Source organism: Notechis scutatus, chromosome 2 (assembly GCF_049901735.1).
Source record: "Notechis scutatus isolate UNSWTSFEM ecotype Mainland chromosome 2, rNotScu1.2, whole genome shotgun sequence".
Lineage (NCBI taxonomy): Eukaryota > Metazoa > Chordata > Lepidosauria > Squamata > Elapidae > Notechis > Notechis scutatus.
The window spans coordinates 233,262,606-233,288,647 of NC_142010.1; the positions used below are offsets into that span (position 1 = coordinate 233,262,606).

Sequence of the window (26,042 nt, forward strand, 5' to 3'; positions counted from 1 at the left end):
TCTCAGCTGTCTATTATCTTTTCTCATTAAGCAAAATTTCTCCTGTAATAACTGATTGGAGTATGACGCCTTTATATCTTTCCCCTAAAATTATAACACTTATAATACATAACTTCCGTTCGGATTCTGCCTGGTACATTCTAAAACTACACACTGTATTTAAAAAAAATAAAAAAATATAAATATATAACATAATTAAAACAACAATCCATACCAATTCAATTCTATCATTAATATTAATATTCATTGAAATCTTAAACATTTTACATATTACTTTTCAAACAAGTATAATACTTCTATGGGAACACTTATAAACTTTCCATAATTACTCCCCCCCCACTTCACTTATATTTTATAAAACATTGAGTAGTTAAAATGTTCCCATTCCTTCCCAGCTCAATTCTCTCACTCATTTCACCTCATTTATTTTGTTCACAAAAGTTTCACTAAATTACACTGACTATTTTATTCCACTTTTTAATCATTTGTTGTTTCCAATTTTCTAACATTATTTCTAATACAAATATAACAATACAATCTTATGTACCTTTACAGAATCCCTTTTTCAGTTAAATTTTCACCCATTATCTCTGAATAAGTCCTGTTTCTTTATATCTTGCTCCAGACCTTTGTAACTTCTCTTCCCTTCCTTCTTCCCTTTCTTCTTCTCTCTCCCCTTTTTACCCCGTCTCTCCACCTCTATTTCCCCTTTTCTGTTGCTTTCCAACATTATATCCACTTTTCACATTATTTTTCCCTTTTTTGGCTGTTTTTTTTGGTCTTAAAATTCTCCCTTCTCTTTCCCCCCCTTTCCCCTTTCTTCCCTAGATAGAGTTACTTGTTCATTAAAGATGGCTTCTTCTTTGTCCCAATCTTCTTGTTGCGCAGTCTTTTCTTGTTGTTTCTTGTAGACACATATCGCCATTTCTAAGAATTGAAAAATGGAGAGAAGCTAGGTACAAATTATTGATATGTTTTAAAGCTATTCTTTCTTTACACCCCTTGAGTTAAGAGCTCCATTTATTTCTTAGTAAAAATGATATGAGTTTTTCTCCCCAGAAGTTGGCTTGAAAAAGATACCTTTGTATTGTATATCCTCTGTAGTTTGCCAGTAGAAATAAGCTCTGTAAAAAACATTACTTTCCCCCAAGGGTGATACACTGATACTCAAAAAAGGATAAATAAATTCATTTTGTAGATTTGTTCCATGCTAGTTGTTAGGAGAAGAAAATGTTTAGTTGAATGGAATTCTTGCATACCAAGCAATAGGTTATATATTTAAAGGAAGAATGTTAATTGTTAAAAAAATGTTTTATTTGGTTAAATCAAGTGATAGCACTCTGACATGTAACCGATGTTCTTGAGGATTGCAATTTATACAATATATGGAATGTATGATATAGGGCTATTATGGATTTCAGTTTTGGTATTTACACAGACATAGGAAACAATATGAACGCTATTCTATTTTTCCATTGAAGAACTTAGTGGAGGGATTAGGAAAAATATAAGAATCTGGGTGACTTATAATTACACATACACATACACCCACACACACACACACACACAAATAGGTTAATATTAAACATTAAAATTCAATTATAGATGATGGGAGCAAGAGGGGGGGCAGGTGGGATCTAACATCCATAATAGGATTTGTAACAGTTTTAAACTTTGCACTCACAACAGAATATTCTTATAACGCAGTATTGCTTTGATTATTTATGGAACAGAAAATAAGTCTGTTAAATAAAACAAAGACTTAGCTGGTCTGCTACAATTTCTGGCAATAATGCAACTGCAACGTAGAAATTAACAGGATTTGGCAACTTGGGTTTTTAGAGGCGCCTGGTCCTTTTTAATGGACCTTGGAACTCTCTCCAATATCCAGCAGTGTAATTGTTCAAAAGAAACAGTTTGAAGTGAGAAATGCATGAAAACAACATCATAATCCCTCAAAACATATGACATAACTTTAAAACGTCAACTGCTGAGAAAAAGCTTTTCTTTAAAAAGTGAGAAAAGAAAGAAAAGCTCTAGCTCTTGCCATGCATATATTGTGACAATCCAAATTTTGTGACATCACTCTACCTAACACAGCTTTTGTCCCTTTCAATTACCTTATGCACAGCCTCTGGTCTCTAAAAAGCTGCTTATCCAGAAACTGAAAATAGGAGAGACAAGCAGTGACTGTGTTTGCATTACATTTAATCTAGCTAGGCTAGATTAAAATGGACTTGCCTCATTCATGATTGAGTACAGCATAGAAACCCCGATGTTGTCCTAGCTGTGTGTGAACAAGGTCATCATATAAGGTTGCTGTTTGTATGATTGGTTAGTTTTTGGTGCACCATGTTATGTAACCATAGCAACTGCGTCTTGTTATCCCAGGTTTAAGATTTAATGTATTGTATGAGCCCAGAATTAAAGTGTCTTGAGTTACATTAGCACGGATATTGGTGATATTGCTATTGGTGACAAAGAGCAAAGGTCTCACCATGGCAGGACAGAAATACAATACAATACAATACAAATACAATACAATTCTGGGAAACCAATCTGCCAAGGAGGAGTGGAGCTTCCTACCAGTAAGCCTTCTAAGTGAGCCAGGCAATCCAGAAGATCAATAGTATAAAAGGCTATTGAGAGATCCTGGAAAATTAACAAGCCCTCATCTCCTGCCCTTTCTTGATTATATGCAACCCACTAGATTAGAACAATCAAAGCTCATTTAGACCCCAAATTAAGACTTTTTGGAAAATTAACAAGCTTGTATCCCATGTCCTTTCTTCGTTGTATGCAATCCACAAGAACAATCAAAACTGGTTTAGTCCCAAAATCAGACAAGAACTCCAAAGGAATAAATGAGTTGCATAATTAGTGTCTTCCAATACAGATGAAATTCAGAAATGAATATCTGGTTCAAAGTCTTGTTCAAAAATGGAAAAAATAAATATAGATAACTCTCCTAATATATATATATATATGGTAAGATGTATTATGTTGTGCACTGATTTTTTAAAAGGTTATGCCTTACTTTTACCAACCTACATGATTCTTTTAGCCTTCTTTCTTATTTCACATTCATTAATTTGATATAATGTCCAAAAATTAATACATTTTATTCATAAGACAGCACTAAAGCAAATACACTAAACAAAATACACTAATTTGAACTTAATACCTTTTCAAAAGATGGTTTGGGAGCGTTTAGAGACATTTAATATTGAACACTTGTTTGCTTTTTCAAAATAATTTTAAAATAACAAAGCAAAAAAGCCATTAGTGACTTTTTAGGATCTCTCTCTGTTGCGCTTTGTATGTAGCTATAGTTACCATAAGAAATTATTTTGTAGTACTACCAGCATACATATTTGTAGGATTTATTATTGAGTCCATGCCAATTGAATTATGCATGTCAGCCAAGGGATGTTTGAGCTCAGAACTCTTGGAATGTCTCCCTTGTGCTGGTTCAGAGGCAATGAACTACATTAGGATATAACACTGGTACCAAGCAAAACAGCAACTGCTCCATTCCTGAACACTTTACTTTAGTGCGGAATAATTTTTAAAGGTAGATTCTTCACTAATCCTATGGTTTTCATTTCTTGTTTTATTTTCATTGAGATCTATAAAGCTGCCCAACTCAGCGCAGATTTTTATTTACATGCTGCAAAGTTGTTGCAGTATTGGAAGAGTGTGGATTAATGTGTTTTTTATTTACATGCTGCAAAGTTGTTGCAGTATTGGAAGAGTGTGGATTAATGTGTTTCTGAAGCTACCAGAAACTACTCAATCAGAAAGTAATTCTTTCATAATCTTTGGGAAAAGAGCCAAATATGGAAATAAGGGTTGTTCCCTTTCCCCTCAAGCATATATTAGAAATTTACAGTTTGGCTGGAGATAATTACAGTACCACAATCAACTTCTGTTTCCTGAGAATGGGCAATTGATGAAAGGAGGTATTTTCACTCTGCTACCCTTCAACTCCTCAGTCTTTCAAAAACATTGTCAACAATTAGCTGGAAACCATTTCGACGTCAAATTTCAGAAAACAAGAAGCAAGAAACATTTCTCCACCATGAGTTGCCTGCCACAAATCCTACAAGAAAACCTGATTACTTCCCCTCTTAACAAGGAAGAATTAAATTGCCAGTTGTGCCCTATTTTCATATTGATTTTTAAAAAAAAATTATTTGCAGTAGAAAAAATATATACTCCATTTGGTTACTATGAAGGGAAGTCATCTTTCCTTTTGAAATACCTGCTAAGGCAGCTAAAAGTCCCTGGATTCTGGAGATAGATCCAACAATTGGTGAAATTAGGAAAATGGGTGGTCATAAGCTTCTACAGCTTGGGAAAGAAAATATTAGTTTTATTGCTGTTTCAAATATAATTGAGCCATCTTAGGAAATGAATGCAACTAAATTGTAGAATTAGGGAAGTCTGCATATGGCAGAGTCTTGTGTGGAAATGCCTCCCTCCCTCCCTCCCTCCCTTCTTAGACTCAGATTATGGCTAGAATTAAATAAGATCTTAAAAGCATAAGTGGCTAAGGTTATTCAGGTTAAAGCTCAGGATTCACAAGTATTTTCATCCCTCTTTCCAATCCAAGATTAGCACACTGAGAGAAAAAAAATAGGGGAATAAATTATTTGCAATGAAGATAGTGTAGTCTGGAAAAGATTATTTTAAAGACTGTAACCTACAGTGCTAATACAAAGGATTAGGAGTTCACCTCACAAAGAGTAAAGAGTAATATGTAATGTGTTTACCTGATATCTCATAATCCTCAGTAAATCAGCTTTCAACCTGATATTGGAGAGTAGGATGATCATGTGCTGAGATATTTGGACAAAATCACAGTCAAGAAGTTGACTGAAGTATAGCAGCACTAGAGTTCAAGAATATAGAGAAAAATATTGAAGGGAATGGGAAAGGTGCATTCATGCACTTTAATGTCTAAGTATTGAGCATAAGAAATGAACAAGATATAATGTTACTTTACAGGCATCATAAAGATTTGATGAGGTGACATTCAGGTTCCTAACATATTGTTGTCCCATTGTTGTCCCAAGAATTCCCATTGTTGTCTTATTCTCAAAAAGAATAAGACAATAAAAAAGGAGGTAGAATATTTGAAGAACTGATGCATCAGTACAGAATGAATTGGTGCATCAGTACAGAAATCGATAAATCAGTACAAGAAGCAAGCACCTTGGGTAAAGACAGGAGTGAGAAACAAAAGTTATATTGCTGTGAAAATATGCTATACCCATCAAAAGACAGAGGTGGCACTTTCCTAGAGCAAATGACAAAGCTTTTACAGAAATCACCGTAAATTGCAGAAAACAGCAGGAAATGGAAGTTTCAATTATATTGATGGAAATGTAACTTTACCCAAAAATAATCTCTTTCTAAATGTATGCAGAACATTGAAAAAAAGAAAAGGAATTTACTGTCCTCAACTCATTCCTGACCAATAGGGAAGAAATGCTTAATGAGGTCTGTGGAGATTCTCAGTCATCTAGGTCATAGTTATCTCAAAGGTGCTTTTTCAATCCTGAGCTTCAGTCATTCTCTTCTATTGATAGTTTACTAATTTCATGACACAATCTTTTGGTAGCAAGATAGCCAGAAAGATTAATCCTGCATGCAAAAATGTGGCCTGGTAGCATCCTTTTGGGATCAAAATGTCTTCCTAATTTTTTTTGCTGGGGGTGGTGGTTAGTGGAAGGAATGTAAAGGACTTAGTCATTCCTTAAATTGTGCAAATGCTTAAAATTCATGAACCCCCCCCTCCAAAAATGGGAACTATATTTCTTGAATTTGAATGTGGCCTTTACATTTATTCATTCTTTTAGAGCTTTTACAACCTACACCAATCAATGTATTCTGGATGGGTAACAAAAGAGAAAGCTATAAAAGAATACTAACATAAATATCTCATCCAATACAGATATCTCTTGTAAAAACCTATGGATAGAACCTTGGGAGAATAGGGTCATTTTGGCTGCTTTTCAAATCCCATGAAGGAGGGAGTTGCAAACCACTAGATTAAAGTATGGATGATACAACCTAAAAGATATGTCATTGAGTGCTGATCCCTCTAATATTGGTTGGGGGAGAACTCTTAAAGAAGTTATGCATCTGTGGAAAAACTATCAGCAGGCAGTACACCTCAATTGTCCAGATCTTTAATTCCTTATTCAACAACTGGTGGAGCTTGGTAAAAGACTCTAATGCACGACTCAATTACAATCTTTATTCCAAACAAAAATGAAGAATATTTTGGCTATTCATTTTGCCATTTGTTTAAGCTTCTCAAGTATCAGATCTGTGTAAAAGTTAAGAAAGCAACTTAGCTTTTACAATTCCCAAAGTTTCACTCTCTGCCAGATTCTTTACATACTCTCACACACATGGAATGGCAGTGATATCTTACTTGGCAACTGCCAGACTTCCTTAACTGGGCAGCAACAGGTCTATTTCTCTGCTTCCTAAGTATTATAATTATTGGATAACAGTTTAAGAAAATAAAATAATAGTAAACAGAAAATGGGAAGGAATTTTCTAAGATGTGAAACACTGGGACAACATAACTGAAGCCAGCTGTGTAGAGTATAAAATATGCAAATCCAAATTGGACTATTTTCTCTGGTGCAGAGGCACATGACCACACCCAGTCTCTGGCACAGAGAAAACACTTGTTTTTGGAGTCTAGTGAACTCTCTGTATAATAAGGCAAGAATAGGTTTCTTGCATTTTTCAGCTGCACAAATGGTGTGTGTGTGTGTGTATGTGTATAATGATTTCTGTTTGTAACTGAGATTCAGTACAATTAATGTCCACTGTCTTGCTTAATATTGAAAGGCTAAAATTATGGTTTAATTTCTGTATATAGCAAATACACGTTGAAGATTGTTTCTGTATACAATCTGATGACTAGACTCCACAGTTAAACGATTTCTGCTTTGAGAATAAAAATGTTCAAGACAAGAATATCTGGGAAAGTCCTGATTTTGAATAATTCTGTCGGAATTTGTTCTTGTGTTCTCCATGTCTACTCGCTTCAGTTTGAAGGAATTGTACAGAAAGCAAAAGCAATCTTTAGAATGTGATTTGAAATGTTTATTGTTCATTTTCTAGCAGAATGGCCATAAAGACAGCTCAGAAAAATACACAGCAAACTGCATTCAGAAAATATCCAGTCTAAACTTTGCCACAGTGGCTTGCAAATCATGATTTATGATGTTGCTGGTGTAAAGTCAGCAAATGATGGCTTATTCAATAAATCATGGCTAAACTACATTGTACTTATGCTAGTGAAGATACTTAGTTTTGTAAATAGCACTAGGCTCAGATTTATTTATAATTACCTCAGTATGTTGGAATGTTAGAAAGGACAAGGAAATGAAGATGCTATCAAATATGGAAACTTAAAATCTCAGTTTATGAGATAGTAAGTACTGCGTAATATTAAATCAATGCTTCAAAGATATGCGCACCTCTGGAGAGGGCTGGGGAATTCTGGAAGTTGAAGTCCACAGGCCTTACAAGTGGCCAAGTTTGAAAAACACTGGATTAAAAGGTTAAAAGGCAAAATAGTGGTTCTGCTTTAACCTCAGCAAACACTGAACAAGTAAAGCTACTATTTTTTTAAAAAAGCATCAATTTTCTCAAAGGGTTCCATGGAATTCATTTTTTTAAACGTTCACGCGGCCCGACCGGGTCTTCTTTCTTCGGGGTCTAACTTCGAGGAACCAGTCCGCCGTTTCTAAGGTTACAAACCTCAGCAAAACCCCGCAAGTAGGCCGCGGACTCTTCCACAACGCCTCGCTTTCCGACTAAACGGACGGAAAGCCGAGACTTTATTTTTTTTTTCTCCTGAGCTTCCGTGAGGCGAAAAGGGGCAACGCTGCGAGTGGGCTGAACTCTTCCCCCGCTGTTGGGGCAGATTGGCGCGGCGGAGGTAGGAGAAGCGCATGAGGTCAGACGGAGGCCACGGGAGAGGGCGGAGACTGGCTCGTGTTTCGGGGTTAACGTCGAAGCTTCTGACGAGGCTGTGTGGGGATTCTCAAGAGCCGCCGCGTGCATCCCGACGCCTTCCAGCAGATCGGGCGTTAGTCCCATGTTTCCCCTTGAAGCAGAGCCTCTATCTTTAACTCTTCTGCAGGCGAGACACAGATTTTCGTTGGCCTTCAACATGATTTTGTCGAATTGAACTAGAGTTCGTCGACGCCTCCGGTGACGCTACGGTTCAGCTCCGGTTAGGCTCGGTAGGGCAAAGATTTGGGAGGGTCTTCCAGTCCAAAGCGTCAGTTGAACCAAGGAAAGGATCATTTCACGCGGCTCTAGCATTTCCTTTTTGGCCTGTATTATTATTTTCCAGTATTTGTACTGTTGAAGATGTGCTCAACCAGCCCTGGCTGTGTATAATCCAGTGGTCATGCACAAAGGTATAAATAAGAAAGCTTGACGGGTTTAGCTGGTGGATTTTTCAAAATGCCTTGTCAGGAAAGAAAATCGGGTATTTCCACAGTAGAGTGTGTATGTATTATCCATCTTCTATAACTCTGGATTTTTTTTTTAAGATTTCTTTGTTTCAGAGAAAATTCTCTCATTCATGATAAGATGGAATAGATGTGTCATGTTTCAATTGGTTACTTCTGCCTGGAGGTAACCATCTTAAGCCTCCATCAGGATTAAAACCGAGTGCAGGGATAATATGACAGCTTCACAATTGGAATCTCAAAACCAGACTTTTTGAATTATTTTTTGCTTTCTGCCTTGCTTTTTAATATACAAATACCCTCAAGATGGTTTTCATGAACTGACACTGTCTTTGATAAAAAGTATTTCTCTAGAGTAGCATATATTTACAATTTATAGACTAGCCTCTAATGTTACAAGATGTAATCTGAATACTTCGCAGATGAATATATTAACATGAATTAATAAATATATTAATCATGACAAATATAGTATAGCATTTTTCTGAGTTATCCTCCAGTGTTTTTACTACGATAGTGTTGTTTTATCAAACACAACATATTTCAACCAACTTACTGCATATTCTTTACAATAGCTTCATCATGGAGAACTAATGATGGAAATTTTGGAAGAATAAATTTTTGTTGGCAGAAAACTGCTATGGAAATTAGGTCAATAAAGATGTGACTAGGTTTATCATCCAAGCATGGGTATTTGACATTCTCAATGCCATGTCCATGTTCCCATATCAATAAGTTAAAAGTAGTTACCTTCATAGTTGTTAGTGTGTTGTGAGAACTCATGTTAATTTAGTGAATAGTTAACTAAGATTAGCATGACACAGCCAACTTTTTGCAGCTCTATCGAAGTCCCATAAAGTTCAGTGATGTTTATGTGCTATATGAAGGTTTGTATTATTAAATCAGCTTTTCTGAACAAGGAATCACATTTTAGAAATCACTTTTTAATATCTCAGTCTTCACAAATCATTTTAACTTCAGAATTATCAAACTAAATATCAAAATATTGTCAAATTCCTAGAGATTTGCTAGTCTAAATATTTATATGGTGAGGATATTATCATGAAAAAAATTACAAAAAATTTAACAGTGGAAGTTGTATAAAATAAATAAAATCCTATTGTACCTTAGGGGGGAAAAAGTTACATTTGATGGTTCATAATACTGATGACATTAATTGATAAAGATATAAACATTCCAGAAATTTTGGAGCAAGATTTTTTTTCAGGTTCAGAGGAAAATGAACAAATATAAGGGAAAAAAAAAGCTATAATTGATATTTAATTTTGGCACCATTAACGGATGCATATTCATTTTGTTACATTATAAAATGCATATCCAGGTTTGGTCTCAATATATCAAAACTATGTTTGAACTATAATACTAAAATTCTACTTTATTCATATAAGTATTATTTGCATGTACTGTAATGTTTTTAATTTTGTTATAAAGAAAACTACAATGTGTAACTTAAAAATGTGGATTTCCCCCCCATGTTTGCATGTTTGTAAGAAATAGGCAGATACACTGAAGAAAATAATGCACCAACATGCTGAAGCCAAGGAAACTGTATAATTTTCTCCTTTAGGATGGGAAAGATAAAAAAGGATCAGTTACTTTTGACATATTCACCAACAGGGGGGAAAAAAGCTGACTAAGAGGAAGTAGGTGTAATTTAAAGGAATATAATTCTGGAATTTTTGATTTTAAGAGAAACAGAATGTAAGTTTAGTGAAGTGCTTATCTAGAATTTCAAGAAGATGGATTTTAATTAAGTCGGCTGCAATAAAAATTAATCGAATAAGGAGATCAAGATGGATGAGAGTTCCCAAAAGTAAGCATTAAAAGTACAACTGCAAAGATACCAATGAGAAAAAAGGAATGCCCACATGGCTGCATAATTAGTGTAATTAAGATTTGAAATCCAAAAGGACATAAGTGGAAAGAAGAACAAATCACCAAGGAATCATGTTTTCTTTATGACCTAGGAATGCCTCAGAGAAGCTTGGAATTATAGAAACATTACAAAAATTAAAAGTTGAGAAGCAGCTGAAGTTGATAAATGATGCTAAAAACCAAAAAGGTTGCATGTTCAAAATACAAGAAAAAGAATGTATCAGCAATTCAATCAAGACAGGAAAATATTAACTGGTGATAAAAGGTAGAATTTCTGACGCATAGAAAGAAAGGGAACAACCTTGCACAAAGGTTTTAAAAGAGCTACTTCAGTTCTCTGAGCAGCAGGTTCATTCCAGATCATATCTGCAATAGTGTGATAGACCTGGACTCACTCAATATTGTCATCTAATGCAGATTGCTGTACATGTGAAAGCTTATTAAGCTAATAGGATTATTCAGAAACGTTCAGCAACAGGTCAAACTGAAGAGTACATGTATATATGCTGATGACTTTTTTTAGACTTTGGTACTGAATGCAAAAATACAATAGTAGCATTGTAGTATTTGGGCTCTAAAGTCAATATTTTTAAACTTACATAACTAGTGATGCAAATGTCTTGTTGAAAGCATAAGCTGATATAAACTGTTGCAGTTGTCATTAGCTGCATCTGTCCAGAAGATTTAGGCAACAGGGTGTGACTGGAAATGTAAGTGGCAGTTTTAATGCCGTGCTTCCTTACTCTCTTTTGAAATCTGCTGAAAGAAGACAGCAATGAAAATAAGCACTGTTAGCCTGGAAGCTTTATCTATCCATCTTATACATAGTGCTTTATAAATACAGATATGTAACAATATATTGGTACTTTTTCATATTGTATCTAAAGAAAGTAAGTTTAACTAAATTTGCAGTTCTCTGCATATCTTCTAGGGCAGGGGTCCCCAATCGTTACTGATACATGGCCTGTTTAGGAACCGGACTGTACAGCTGGAGGTAAGCGGTGGGCAAGTGAGCGAGTAAATCTTCATCTGTATGTGCAGCTGCTCCCCAGCACTAGCATCACCATCTCAGCTCCACCTCAGGTTATTAGGCATTATATTCTCATAGTGCAAACCTTACTGTAAAATGTGCGTGCGAGAGATCTAGGTTGTGTGCTCCTCCTCCCCCCCTTCCCTCAGTCCACGGGAAACTTGTCTTCCAGGAAACCAGTCCTTGGTGCCAAAAAGGTTGAGGAATCCCTGTTCTAGGGTATATAGAACAGTTATATGCAAAAAATTAGCATCCTGGTCAAATTTTTCAGAGTAAAACCAATACAGAAATGTTAGATGCTAGTTGACAAGGGAGTCTCCAAAAGAATGTATAGTTTTGAATGTAGTCTAAACTGATGAAGTATGTTTTATGTTATAAAGTATTTTCATGTTTACATTTCATGTTAATGTCATGTTCTGTATAGTTGGAGATTTGTCACAGCAGTAAATTTTTTGTGACGTACTCTTCCAGTTAATTTGGGAGTGGAGGGGAGGAAACAACTTTGTCCAAAATGGAGCATTCTCCTGAGCAGACAAATCCCAACCAAGAGTGAGTCTCAAAAGTTGCTCATAGATTGGTTAAAAGTCTGAGAAGTATTTTTCTATTAGAAGACTGAGTGCTTAATGTGTCTTTGTCAGATCCACTGCAGAAAAAAATGCAATTGATTAAAAAGAAGTTATTCAAATATTTCATCAAAGCAAAAGTGCTTGTCAAGGTGAAAAGAATATAAATTAAACAATATGTTCATTAGTAAAACATGAAGTTGCCTTCCTATCACTATTGCCAATATTATTTGGCCTCCAGTATTAGAAATAGATAAACTGAACACAATTATTTGAATAATATTATTCTACTGTTATTAGATGTCTAATGTTGCTTTCCAATAACTGATAAAAACTTATTTTTTTTTTCCTTTTAAACAGAGGAATCTGGTGTGTCACAAATGATTGAGGTTGGGATAATCAAAGATTTAGTTGATCATGTCCTGTAATCTTTAAATCTTACATATTATATGAAGTTTATGATAAACATTTGAATTATAAATGTAATAATGTAATAAATAGCTTAAAAATTCAAATAAAATTAAATTTTACTTAGCTTGAAATACATGAATGGAGCAGAAATGTAATGGCAAACCAGTATCAGACAAATAAATGGTATAAAAGCTTTCTGTGTTAAAAACTAATAATAGGATTTTGGGAACCAAAGGCTGGTTTCATAGATTTTTTGTTTTGGATGATCCCAATTAAATTTTCAGATCAAGAATGAAAGCAAATACAGAAGCTGGAAGTGTATTGTAATGGAGGTAAGAGAGCAAGAATAAGTAAAGCATTATGGTATGAACCATTAAAAAAGGGTGGGCTGGGTCTTCCAAATGTTAGAAATTATTGGATAGCTAATCAGTTAAAGGTAGTCCCAGATATTATAGCATTTACTAGAGATTTAATATGGAGGGATATAGAAATAAGGGAAATAGGTGATCCTATAGAAACGTATTGGTTTATAAAAGATATTTTAAAAATCGCTAAGGATTCAAAATAGCTTTTTAAAACAATTGATAGACCTATGGAATAAATGGAGATACTGGTTAATGTCAGGAATTTATCCTTTAACACCGACGGTGGAAATGGAAAAATTCCCTAAGATTGAATTGAAAGAATGGATTAGTAAACTAAAAGAAAAAGATATATAAATGGGAAGATTGGAAGAACAAGATAAAGAATATAACACAACTAAAGAACGTTTTAACAGATATTAAATTTAATTGGTTGAATTTAATACAATTAGATAAATGGATAAAAATGGAAGATTTGAGTAGATAGTTAACAAAATTTGAAATAATTATAAAAGAATATGAAGTGAATGAAGAATATATAGGTAAAGAATTAGGAAAATAGAATATTAACTGAATTGGAAGAGCAGGCAAAAGTTTTACAATTAATTTGGGAATCGGATTTAGGAGAAATAAATGATAATGATTGGAAAATATTTGGAATACAAGAGTATATAAGAATATGTCAGAGTTAAGGACAATTGATATTAAGTGATATGGAGGTGGTACCTAACACCACATAAATAAATCAGATAGATGTTAAATATAGAAATATTTGTTGGAGGTGCAAGAAAGGGGTTGGAACATCTATATGTGGTGGGATTGTGATAGGTGCACAAAATGTACGGGGCATGGTGTTTAGGTAAATTAGAGTACTTCTGAATGTAAATTTAGATATGTCTAAATAGATATGAGGATTGCATTACTGTTGCTGGTGGAAAAAACAAGATACAAATCAAACAAAAAAGGAATTGATTGCACATTTGATAATGGCAGCTACATTAGTGATGGCTAAATATTGGGGATGAAATTGGGATATTCAAAGGAATGAGTAGTATAATGAAATTTGAAGTATGGCAACAGATGATAAATTAACAACAGAAATTAATTTTTAAAAAGGGATGATTAAAGTAAACAATTATAATGAAATATGGGGGATTTTATAGAAACAATGTTGGTGGAAGGCAAAGAGAATAAACCTCAAGAATATATATTGTTTTGGAGGGGATAAGGGTACAATTGGAATATATTGTATATCTTTTAATACTTATAGAAGAAAAAAATAAAAGAAAAAATGGTCTCGGGGTGTGTGACTAATATTTGTATTTTTTCCTTTTTTTGTATTTAGATTTGTATGTATTATATTTGTATTCAAAATAAATATTTTTAAAAAACTAATAAGATAATTAGAACAGTTTTGTGACAATACTTTTGACACAGACAAAAGCATCTGTCTGGTGGATAAAATATAAAATAAAGTCTAAACATCTGGCTGACTGTGTGAACAACCATAATAATTTACTCCCCCCAGTGAGACACTAGAAGTAACTCCAATCCTCAGCTCTGCCTGTTCTACTGTTACACATCTTTATTAAACCATTTTCTCCCTCAAACCAGGCATCCTCTCATCTACCTTTGCCTCAGAAAGAACAAAGTCCTTTCACTGAGAAACAAAAGGAACTGAAATAAAAAATGAGGGCTAGGTCAGCACAAAAACAGCAGAATTAAATTGCTCCAAAGAAGCACATAGCACAAGTATTAAAAAATGCCAATACTGTAATATTAAATATAGGCACCAGCTCATTACAAGAAACAAATCAACTACAGCATTGCTACAATTATAACTGAAGATTTTGCATGCAAAATCCACAAACAAGAAAAACATCCTCCATATATCTGTCTCACTCATGCCACCATAAAATGTCTTTTCCTACTGTTCATGGTTCAGAATAATCAGATGACTTCTCTAGCATTCCCTATAAAAAGGACCCACTTTCATCTCCCTTTTGAAATAATACACATATCTGTAATACTGCTCATCTTGCAACAACGTTTTGTATTCAACTAATTAGTTTAAAAATGCATGTTTTGACAAATATTTTCTCCACCCCATTCTTGGTTCCAACTTCAGAAAAACATCATTTTGAAGCTCTAAAACATTTTTAAATGTGGATACTCCAGATTGACTCCACTCCAAAAATACTATGGAATGAATTACATAGTAATGAATTTGTAAAAGTTAAGCTAGATCATAGATTCAGCTTATTATCAGGTTCCTTTCTTATAATTGTTACTAGACAACCCATGATCCACTGGATCATCATTTCAGAGAGATTTCCTTACCAGATACTTCAGTAGTGCCTTCAATAAATGGCAGAGCTTCTAATGTAGTTGAAAAGTTCTTAAAAATTAAGGGAGATATTCAGAGATGTATCTGCCTTGAAAGTGGTCCCTGTTGAACTGTAGAATATCAGGAATTGACCACAAGAAATGTTTTAATCACAATTTAGTATGTTATAAACATAATTTTTAGGTCATACGATGTTTTATAAAATTCACCAAATTTCAATTTCATAGGAGTCATGACTCCCAGTTTTTGGACACATTCAGTAAGTTAGCTCATTGGAGATATCTTGGTTGAACAAATTTTGGCTCTCCAGATTTGAAAGGCAGAATTTTCAAATTTTGTTCAGCTAATTAACCAAACCTAGTTTGGGTGTATGCACTGGCAATGGGGATACTCAGGTTCAAGCTCACGTTTGCAATTTACAAGTTCACTGGGAAACATTTACCAGGTTGTGGGTAAAATGGGAAGAGTGCTATGCCACTTTGACTCCTGAAGGAAAGGTGGAGTATAAATTAACAAGCTAATAAAAATAGAAAAAAAGCATATCTAAAATACATATTATTAAAAATGGATTACGATAATTATAAAATGCAATCCAAAATAAAATAAAATTTATTACTGTAGGTAGTCCTTGCTTAGCGACTATTCACAGTGAAAACTGATGAAAAACTTTTATGACCAATCTTGCATTTATCTTTGTAGATCTGAAAAGCAAAGGAAAGCTGAAGTAAGATCATAAACACAGGCAGGTTTCAAGTAGAATTGCTCCATCTAATGACCTAGTTTTCAGTCCCAATTGTAGCTAAAGGACTACCTGTACATAGCACATTGTGTTGCTGAACTCAGCCAGTATGCTTGGCTTGTACTTCAAAATGTTATATAAATGGAGAATTTAGAGTTGAATAGACAGACTATGGGTAAATAGACTACAGACAGACATTGTGTGACTAGCCAGAGAAAAGCATATCACTTCAGGGATAATTTTCAGTAACCTGAAATGTATGAAGGCCCAAGTTCTGTGACAAATTCCCCCAAACCTCTTATGTTTTGTATTTTGGTTTTAAATATTTTTACCAATTGTAAACCATCCAGAGTGTCTGGGAATCAGGTGGCATATAAATTTAATAAGTTATTATTTTCCTTGGAAGCAGGTTTCACAGAACAAACACAATGTGGCCCGCAGAGGCTATTAAAGAAAAGTGTTTTCCTTATTGGGATTAAATTACTAATTTCATATTAGTAGTACCCTCATCTATCGATTGGCAGGCTTAAATCCAGGAAGCCCTCTCTGGCACTTGCTCAACAGCTGTCTAACAACTTTGACACCAACATGCAGTGGAAAACCAACTGCCCAGATACAGGCAGTTACACAGTTGACCCTATACAAAAGATGCCAGGTTTTGACCTTCCTCGCCAGCATTGGTCAACTCTGAACAGGATCCGTACCCAGGACTCATTGTATAAGTGGGGTCTTGTCTCTTCCCCTCAGTGTGACTGTGGGGCTCCACAACAAAATATCCATCACATTGTGTCTGAATGCCCATCAAGAACTTACACCGATCCAATGTCTGATTTTTTCCAACACAGACCACCCTCTCCTCGAATAATAGGTATAAGTAAAAACAATCTACATAGACTTCTGTAAAGCCTTTGATTCAGTGGTACACAACAAACTACTCCTAAAACTAAAATCTTACGGTATCTCTGGACACCTGCATTACTGGATAGAAGCATTCCTGTCAAACAGGCAACAAATGGTCAAAATTGGGAGAGTCCTATCAAATTCTGTACCTGTCAACAGTGGTGTCCCCCAAGGCAGTGTTCTAGGACCAACTCTTCATACTCTACATCAGGGGTCCCCAACCACCGGTCCGTGGACCGGTACCGGTCCGTGGAACAAGTCCTACCGGGCCGCTGGTTTGCTGGGCGCCGCCATCTTTTTTTGATGAAAAAGTGCTTCCGGTGAGGTCACCGGAAGCACTTTTTCATCCAAAAAGATGGCGGCGCCCAGCTAATGCCGGTACCGGGCCGCGCCATAAACAAGGTTGGGGATACCGGGCCGCGGCATAAGAAAGGTTGGGGATCACTGCTCTACATAAATGACCTCAGTGATCATATTAAAAGCAACTGTGTTCTCTTCGCTGATGATGTAAAGCTATTCAACACCACAGACAATATTGCTACCCTTCAAAAAGACCTCGACTATGTATCAGAATGGTCAAACAAATGGCAACTTCAAATCTCAACAAATAAATGCTCTGTCTTACATATTGGCAAAAAATAATAATCAGAAAATAAAATACAGGCTGAATAGTCAAGACCTTGTTGATGATCCAAACTGTCAAGGATCTTGGAGTACTCATCTCTAATGATCTAAGTGCTAGAGCCCACTGTAACTACATAGCCAAAAAGGCATTAAGAGTTGTTAACCTAATCTTACGTAGTTTTTTCTCTGGTAATATTACACTACTAACTAGAGCATACAAAACATTTGCTAGACCAATACTCGAATACAGCTCATCAGTCTGGAACCCACATTACGTATCTGATATTAACACAGTTGAGAAAGTCCAGAAATATTTCACAAGAAGAGTTCTCCACTCCTCTACTCATTGCAGAATACCTTATGCCACCAGACTTGAAATTCTAGACCTAGAAAACCTAGAACTATGCCGGCTTCGGTCTGATCTAAGTATGGTATATAAAATCATACATTGCAATGTCCTACCTGTCAATGAATACTTCAGCTTCAGCCATAACAATACAAGAGCACACAATAGATACAAACTCAAGGTTAACCGCACCAAACTTGATTGCAGGAAATATGAGTTCAGCAACAGAGTGGCCAATGTCTGGAATACTCTACCTGATTCTGGTTCTTCCCAAACCCCAAAAACTTTAACTTTAGACTGTCTACTATTGACCTCACCCCTTTCCTAAGAGGTCTGTAGGGGGCGTGCATAAGCGCACCAACGTGCCTACCGTCCCTGTCCTATTGTTTCTTTCGTAATGACTGGGTGGACTGGACATTAACATTTGAATCACTATAATAAGTCCATGTATTTGCCATACGCTAAATAAAATAAACCAATTTCATAATAAAATTAAAAGCTTTGCTGGAGAAGACGGAAGAGCTGTGGGGAGGGGGGGAGCTTTCTCTTCCATTGAGCCTGCCACAAGTCTCAGTGCTCGAGTCCCACGGCTAGGGCATACATAGGTGGCATTCGTTCAGACGACTTAGAAGCTTCCTTCCTGGGCTGTTAAGGAAGAGATGCGCGCGCGTTATTCAATCGCCTCTCTTCGGCTTCGACGCTTCCCTCCCTGAGCTGCCTTAGCCAGCCAGCCTTGGCGCAGCTGAGGAGACGAACAACCTTGGGTAGTGAGAAGGGCTCTAGGACCCAGGGGAACACGGGCAGCCGGGCTCTGGGAACCAGATTGCAAATTCTTCTCCGTGACTCAGTCGGCTCCGCGCAGCGCATAGTAGGTGGTATCGGCGGCGGCCGAAGCGGAGAGTCTCGAGCAGCAGGTCCGTTCGGCTCGCGGGAACAACGGGTCGATCTTAGGGGGGCGGCGGCTAGGCGTGGGTAACGAGGAGGACCGGAAGGACCGGGCGCCGCGCTTCCCTTCTAGATTGGGCCTAGCGTCACCCGCCGCGACTGCCGCTAACGGCGGCTCCTGCCTGTTGTCTTTGCAGAGCGCCAAGATGGAGTACGAGTGGAAACCCGACGAGCAGGGGCTTCAGCAGATTCTACAGCTGCTCAAAGAATCGCAATCCCCGGACACTACAACGCAGAGAGCCGTGCAACAAGTATCCTGCACAAAAAGAGCCGGGCAGGGGGAGCGTCCGGCCGGTCGGACGGGCACCGAAGATAGCGAGGCCCAGCGGCTGGGTCGGTTTGCCGCATGACTCCGACCCCGCAGGAGGTGGGGGAAGGAAGAGCTTAAGGCAAAGCGGTCCGCTCCGCTTTGTCGTGTCTGAATGAGGGAGAGGAGGGTTTCGCCTCGTTAATGCCCTGGAGAGAATAACGCCTCTGGGCCTCCCGCTAAGGCGACTGACCGTAGCGGTGATCCAGGCCCAGCCCCCGCCTGGCCTGGCGCGGGCTTTGAATCGCGAAGGAAGCCTGGCGGCGGCGACGGCAAAGCCATCGCTCTGCCTCCCCCTCCCTGCGCCCAGGCCCAGCACCTGTTGCGAGTCTGGCGCCAAACCCCGCTTTTCTTTCCAAGGCTTGGCCCGCCTTTATCAGCTCCGGTGTCGGTCGCTTTCCCAGGCTCGCTCTCGACCACTATCTCTCGGCCTGTGTCTCAAGCTCGTCTTAGTGGAGCGGTAGATCCGGCCCTCTGTGCCATTAAATTCCTTGCGGAAAATCCCAACTGACTCCTTTTCTCTCGAATGATCCTTTGTCGATCATTTAAAAAAAACAAAAACCTGGCCGAATAAGTCTTTTGTACCCTTGGCTATCTCTTTCTGCCGGGACATTTTACCGTATATCATTCTTAGCCACCTGAAGTTCTTGTTGGCCCCCCAATTTCATACTGGGTCATATTCAGGATAAGGAAAATAATAAACAAACGGTTAGGCTTTTTAAATTGTTTTCTTTTGGTGCATTGGATCTCTGAAGGCAATAGAGAAGTGAGTGAAGTGTTAAGTTTCTGTATATAGAAAATAGTAACTGCATAGTTTTTATCATTGGTAATGCTGAAAATATTCTTATCAAAGAAGCTTGCTGTTTTTTGTTTCAAACTTGTGGTTTTTTTACATGTTGGTGAGTGCTATAATGAGTGTGCTTGTGTATGTAGAATTTTAGGATCTAAATTGTTTTTGCTGCTCAGTGAGGTACAAATTTTGGTACAAACTAGATAGTAAATGCTTCGTCTGTATCAGTAATTACTGTGCATTTTGTTTGTGCATGTATTTTTTAAAGCCAGGTAGTTTAATTTAAAAAAATATTTAATGCTAATTCGGGAAACTTTGAATTCTTAGTTTTTACTCCTGCTAAATGAAATTCCATTTGAATAATCTCATAGCCTAAGAAGTAGTTTAAATGAAATTTAAGTGTAAATTATAAGATAGTGAATGCACAGGAAAATGCAAAAGTATAAAAATACCATATAGTCATTCTCCCATATCATATGGTATGACTATTTACCATTTTGCTTTTCTAGCATATATTCCATAGGTTGTTGATGGGAATACAAATTTAATAGGATTTTGCAAAGATTCAAAAGAGATGCATTACAGTATGTGTATCAAAATGCATGTGCCTGCATAACCATATGAAGAAAGATGGGAGAGCTGTTAAAACAACTTTGCAAAAGACAGGGCTGCTTTAAAGATGCAAAGAAAAACAATTTATTTGCAGTCCTATGTCATTTCTTTTGAAAGTGTTACATGGCCATAAATTTTTTTAGATTTCCTAAATAAGACAATTGTCTTATTTTATGTAAAGTACAACACAGATAGTAGATTTTCCTGTTGGGTAAAGTACTGTTTTTTACTTTTTAATTTAATCATCTTAACATATTTCTTGAAAAGGAATCTTTCTTAGCAGTTTTATATTTACTGTTTTATATAGGTAATGCTCAACTTAAAACCATTTGTTTAGGGACAATTCAAAGTTACAATGGCATTGAAAAAAAACACCTTATGATCAGTTTTCACACTTATGACCATTGCAGCATCCCCATGGTCATGTGATCAAAATTTGGATGCTTGGCAACAGGCATGTATTATGACAGTTGCACTATCCCAGGATAGCAATAGCACTTAGACTTATATACTGCTTCATTATGTGATCATTACATCATCACTTGTAACCTTCCCAGCAGGCTTCCGACAAGCCAGTAGGGAAAGCAAGAATAATTCAATGACTGAATGATTCACTTAGTAACTGCAGCGATTTGCTTAACAACTATGGCAGAAATTTGAAAAATCAGATGTGACTCACTTAAAACCATCTTTCCTAGCAATAGAAATTCTTATTCCAATTGTGGTTGTAAGAAAAAAATTACCTACATAGCTAAATTTTGTTTAAATGGATGTTTTATTATTATAATATTAAATTGCCACCTATGTTACCTTAAGACTACTCTAGGTGGCTTACAACAATAAAATAAAAACATGAAATAAAAAGGAAGTTTAAACAAAACCAAAGTAAAATAATAGAACAATTAATAAAAACAAGAAAATACATCAATATAGCTAGTGAAAAAGATGAATGAATGGGAAGCAGACAATGGGGGAGGATACGTGGAGGCTGTTGTCACATGTCCATAGGAATGTGTTGATTCATTGAACGACTGCAATGTTTGCATAAGGACCAGAGGGTTTGCTTAAGGATTGCTTCAAAAAAGGTCATAAAAATCGGGTCAGTTGTGTGGGTGCCTCAACTTAGAAACCATCATAACTTATAACAGTAATTCTGGGTTTCATTACAGTCTTAAGTTGAGGACTATTTCTATATCCTAGAAATAGTTTGGAATATGTTACATGTAATATGCCCTCTGTTTAAAAAAAAAAACCATGACTGCTAGATATGTTGACAAAGCATATTCTACTCCTAAATTATTTAATATAGCAAGGGCCTGGTAGGCCATATAGCAAACCATGCTCTCAATAAATCTTCTGTCAGGATACTTTCTGTTATTAAAACCCAGACCTCAAATATTTTATACTAGACTTGTCTTGAATCCAACTTATTTGCTAGACTGTTTTTCTCCTTTTATGTAGAGCAGCTTATTTCTATATTCTGAGTTGCTTATCAATGGAAAAAAATGACATTTTATTGTCTGCAGCTTACTGTCATAGAAGACATATACTCTACCTGTTTTTATCCACTTGCTGGATTTATACACTATAGTAAGTCATAGTGTGATATGCTTGGTTTGGGTTTAGCATATTAATGGAATCTGTCTATTATATTTTGTAATCCTCCGTGTGTGTGTGTGTGTGTGTGTGTGTATTATTTGTAGATGAATAAAACCAAGGTACTTCAGTATTTAAACTCAGTCTGTTTTTAAAGAGATGTTTGATATGCTATTGTTCAATATACTAAACTGCTGTTTTGTAAGAAAAAGCTATTCCTTTTCTTTCTGGTGACATGGTTCAGAAAATATTGCAATCATCTATGTATGTCATCAATACACACAGTGATGTTTTCTCCAAAGTAACTTCATTTGAATTCTCACCTCTATAAGGCTGTATAGAATCACAGCATTTAAGTTAGTGCAGGATTTTACCAAATTAGACTTTATGTAAAAGACTCTAGCTTGCTTTGTTTTTTAATTTCAGATAGTAATTTTAGACATTTACCTAGCCTTGCTGAATACAGCTGTGATAATAGAAGTAGAATGTAGCCTATTGCAAATATGTCTGCACTTAATCTGATTTTTGAGTAGGTGTACATAGGGCACAGCTATAATATAATTCAGTATATGAACATTATGGAATGTAAACAAAATGTAAATTTTATTAACATATTTATAGAATTCCTCAAGCCTTACCAGTGTCTGTACCAGGAGGCAATTAAGAATCAGTCTGTTACATGTTACTACTAACATTTGAAAATAATGTATTACAGGAGATAGATTGATATCATTTATATTAAATCTCATTCTGCTTGAAAGTTCCCTGAATATATCTGCCATCTTAAGTAGGAGAAGTAATTGAGAAGGATTTTATGTGCATCCAGTAAAGCTGCTGTGTGGTAGTGGTTAAGGCATGGAATTGTCAGTGGGGAGTCCCTGGTTCTAGTCCTAAGTCTGATCCATGAAAACTGTACTGCATACCTCAACCTAATCTATCTCAGAGGATTGTTACTGCAGGCGGGAAAAAAGTTACATATACTACGTTGAATTCCTAAAGGCAAAGTGGGTTAGAATGTGGTATTAAAGGCTAACTCTGTCCACAGCCTGAAGTTCGATCCTAACTGGCTTTAGGTTGATTCAGCCTTCCATCTTTCCCGGTAAAATGAGGACCCAAATTGTTGGGGATAATATGCTGACATTTTCAAAATGCTTAGAAAGTACTGTAAAGAACGATGGAGCAGTATATAAGTCTAAGTGCTATTGCTATTATTAATTATAAAGATAAGTCTTCATAGGAAAAAGAAGATGCAGGATGCTTTTTGCATTCTGCTTGGATTAGTGTTACTAATAGTTTTGGGATAAAAAAATACCAGTCATTTAACAAGAATATATGTGATCTATTTTGAATTAGCTTTCTATATAATGGCTGTGGTCCTGATTAAATTTAGTTGGTAATTAGATTGTTGAATTTCCAGTAGTGGGTTTGAAAAAAAACAACAAATTAGTTTCACTCATATTTAATAGAATTTTGCAGTGTTTCATATCTTCCATGAAATACCTTTAACAAAACTTTAGAAACTGGAACAACTCAATCAGTATCCAGACTTCAACAACTACCTGATATTTGTTCTTACAAAGCTAAAAACTGAAGGTGAGTTTTATGTTAATTGTACCCAGTAATTACGTAACTATAGATTAATTAGGTCAGAATTTCAAAGGTCCCTGAGTACTTTATTCATCAAAACTTCACTGATTGTTTAGTTCACCAGACTAGATTCTACTAAAATATTTTTCTTTATTCTGTGAACAAAAACAATTGCTCAGAAATAAATGGAATTTATTTTCAAATAAATCTGTTTTGAATAATATAATACATATATTGGACAGTACCAACCAACATTGTAATAATTGCTAAAATATCCTTCCATGACCACAATGTCTTTAAAATAGTATGCTAAACATTTTATCTTCTGAAATTGGTTTATGGATAAGTTATCAGTGTCAACTAACTACTTCATGCCCATTTGGGGTTCACTGTAATTTAACATGAATAGGATGAATTACGCTCTACTTTCTTTAAAAATAAATTTTTCACTTATGCACATTTTCAAAAATAAATGTATTGTTCAGTCTGTGTAAAATAAGTTTAATTAATTTATTAGATATATAATAATTTCCATATACATTAAATTGGATTATGTACATTAAATGACATTGAATCTACGTGCTACAATTCATATCACTTGATAATGCCATTATAAAAATGTCATTTGTGCCATTTTACATAATTTGTGTGATGAATCTATGAAATAATTTGCATGATATAGTAAAAAATAAAATTGAATAAAAATAGTCCATTCCATTTGAAGATAGTCCATCAAGATCTGGTAAATTGATATTTAATTGTTTTTGTGTTGTATATGGTTGAAAATTGAAATTGTATTAAAAAAAATCAGTGTAGTATTATGCATAATGTTGAATTGGAGCTTAAAATACTCATTGCAATCATTCTGGAAACATTTGGAACTTCAACTATAGGTTGGAATATAATTTTGAACAATCCTGACAAGAATGGATCAATCCATTTCAAGCTCGAAATGTTACCTATGTCTCAAATTCTAAATAGAGCATTTTTTTTAGGAGATACTGTAGTAAAAGTATATCCATTCTTTTGTGAAAACTGCCACAGAAAACTGGGTGTATGTGCTTGGTAGTATGAATGCTGTCGTTGATAAAGCAGAACGTACTTTGCAAGACAAAGTGTTCTATTTTAAAAAATAAATTTTCTAACTAGCTTTTTTTGGTATAATAATTTCAGAGGTCATAGATTTTCCTATCAGGTTCCTCTATTAACATAATATTGGGCGTCCCAAAAGTGCTTTTTTAAGAGACAGTTGGACTTTCTCATTTTCTTTGAAGACATTTTGCTTGTCATCCAAATTTTGTGAATCTTCCAAGAAGCTTGGATAAAAAGCAAAATGTCTTCAAAGAAAAAACAGAAAGTCCAATTGCCTCTTAAAAAGCACCTTTGGGACAACCATGACCTGGATGACTAAGAATCTCCATAGACATAATCTTGGGAAATAATGGCAAACTAATATATCTATGGAGTCATACAATTTAATATTATATTGTAATATTAAATAGTGTGTGTGTGTTCAAAAATCATTTCATGATTTGAATTGTGCTTGCTCCTAAGTAGGTATATGGAATACATAGGTTAAATGATTTTTCTTTAAAACTTATTACAGATGAACCAACAAGATCACTAAGTGGTCTTATTTTGAAGAATAATGTCAAAGCTCACTTTCACAACTTTCCTAATGGAGTAACTGACTTCATTAAAAGTGAGTGCTTAAACAATATTGGTGATTCCTCTCCACTAATCAGAGCCACTGTAGGTGAGTCATGAATATTTATTTATATACTGTTTCTTTATGCTAAATAAACAAATTGTAAAATAGAAATGTAAACAGTTTTTTTTTTTTTTTTTTTCTTTTTTTTTCCCTTCCCCCCCCCCCCCCCCCCCCCCCCCCCCCCCCCCCCCCCCCCCCCCCCCCCCCCCCCCCCCCCCCCCCCCCCCCCCCCCCCCCCCCGGGCGGCCCCCCCCCCCCCCCCCCCCCCCCCCGCCCCCCCCGGGGCCCCCCCCCCCCCCCCCCCCCCCCTTTTTAAATGCAAAAACTTCCCCCCCCGCGGGCCTCGTCCGCCCGCGGCGGAAACCACTGGTTTGGGCCCCGCGGGGGCGCCCCCCCCCCCCCCGGGGGTCCGGGGCGCTGGGGGGGGGGTGGGGGGGGGCCCCCCTGTTCTAAAGGACTGGGTCTTTTTCTTTTTTTCAAAAACTTGTGTGGGTAATTGATTGGTTCAGATATAGATATGTTAGATGGCTATTATACTAGTATATATAATCATATGTTTATTCAATATTTATTTCCAACAAATGTATTCCAAGTCTTCTGCTTTTACTTTGTTTCATGATAAAAGTGTAGATGATTATTTTAACTCTTTAGATGTGGGATAACATGACAATATGAATTCCTCATGCATATTATCAGAAATAATATTTTAAATCTTAAAATATCTTCAGTATTAAAAAGTTTTACCTTTGCATTTACTTGACAC

At 36.1% G+C, this 26,042-nt stretch overlaps 1 protein-coding gene and 2 long non-coding RNA genes across 6 annotated transcripts in view; 2 read left to right on the forward strand and 1 right to left on the reverse strand.

Moving 5' to 3' along the window:
• Positions 1-714: 714 nt before the first annotated feature.
• Positions 715-15,374, reverse strand: LOC148132549 (uncharacterized). 2 transcript variants are annotated; one of them, XR_015748163.1, is made up of 3 exons: positions 15,116-15,374; positions 4,776-4,894; positions 715-927 (listed from the first exon to the last, which is right to left on the reverse strand). It is a non-coding gene; the product is annotated as an uncharacterized LOC148132549 (long non-coding RNA). The 2 variants fall into 2 exon arrangements; XR_015748162.1 differs by lacking the exon at positions 15,116-15,374 and adding an exon at positions 7,509-8,223.
• On the forward strand, positions 8,212-14,071 carry LOC148132550 (uncharacterized). Of its 2 annotated transcripts, XR_015748161.1 has the most exons (3): positions 8,212-8,550; positions 11,341-11,988; positions 12,363-14,071. It is a non-coding gene; the product is annotated as an uncharacterized LOC148132550 (long non-coding RNA). The 2 variants fall into 2 exon arrangements; XR_015748160.1 differs by lacking the exon at positions 12,363-14,071 and having other exon boundaries at positions 11,341-12,195.
• Positions 15,375-18,477: 3,103 nt separating the features above from the next.
• The window catches only part of TNPO1 (transportin 1), a 47,105-nt gene continuing 39,540 nt past the window's right edge, over positions 18,478-26,042 (forward strand). For both annotated transcript variants that reach the window (XR_015748164.1, XM_026670634.2), the window contains exons 1-4: positions 18,478-18,645; positions 18,814-18,927; positions 23,499-23,574; positions 25,175-25,324. Coding sequence is in view for 1 of the 2 variants with exons in the window: in XM_026670634.2 (XP_026526419.1) it covers positions 18,823-18,927; positions 23,499-23,574; positions 25,175-25,324 (331 nt within the window). In the remaining variant the exon portion in view is untranslated. The remainder of the gene's footprint in view (positions 18,646-18,813; positions 18,928-23,498; positions 23,575-25,174; positions 25,325-26,042) is intronic.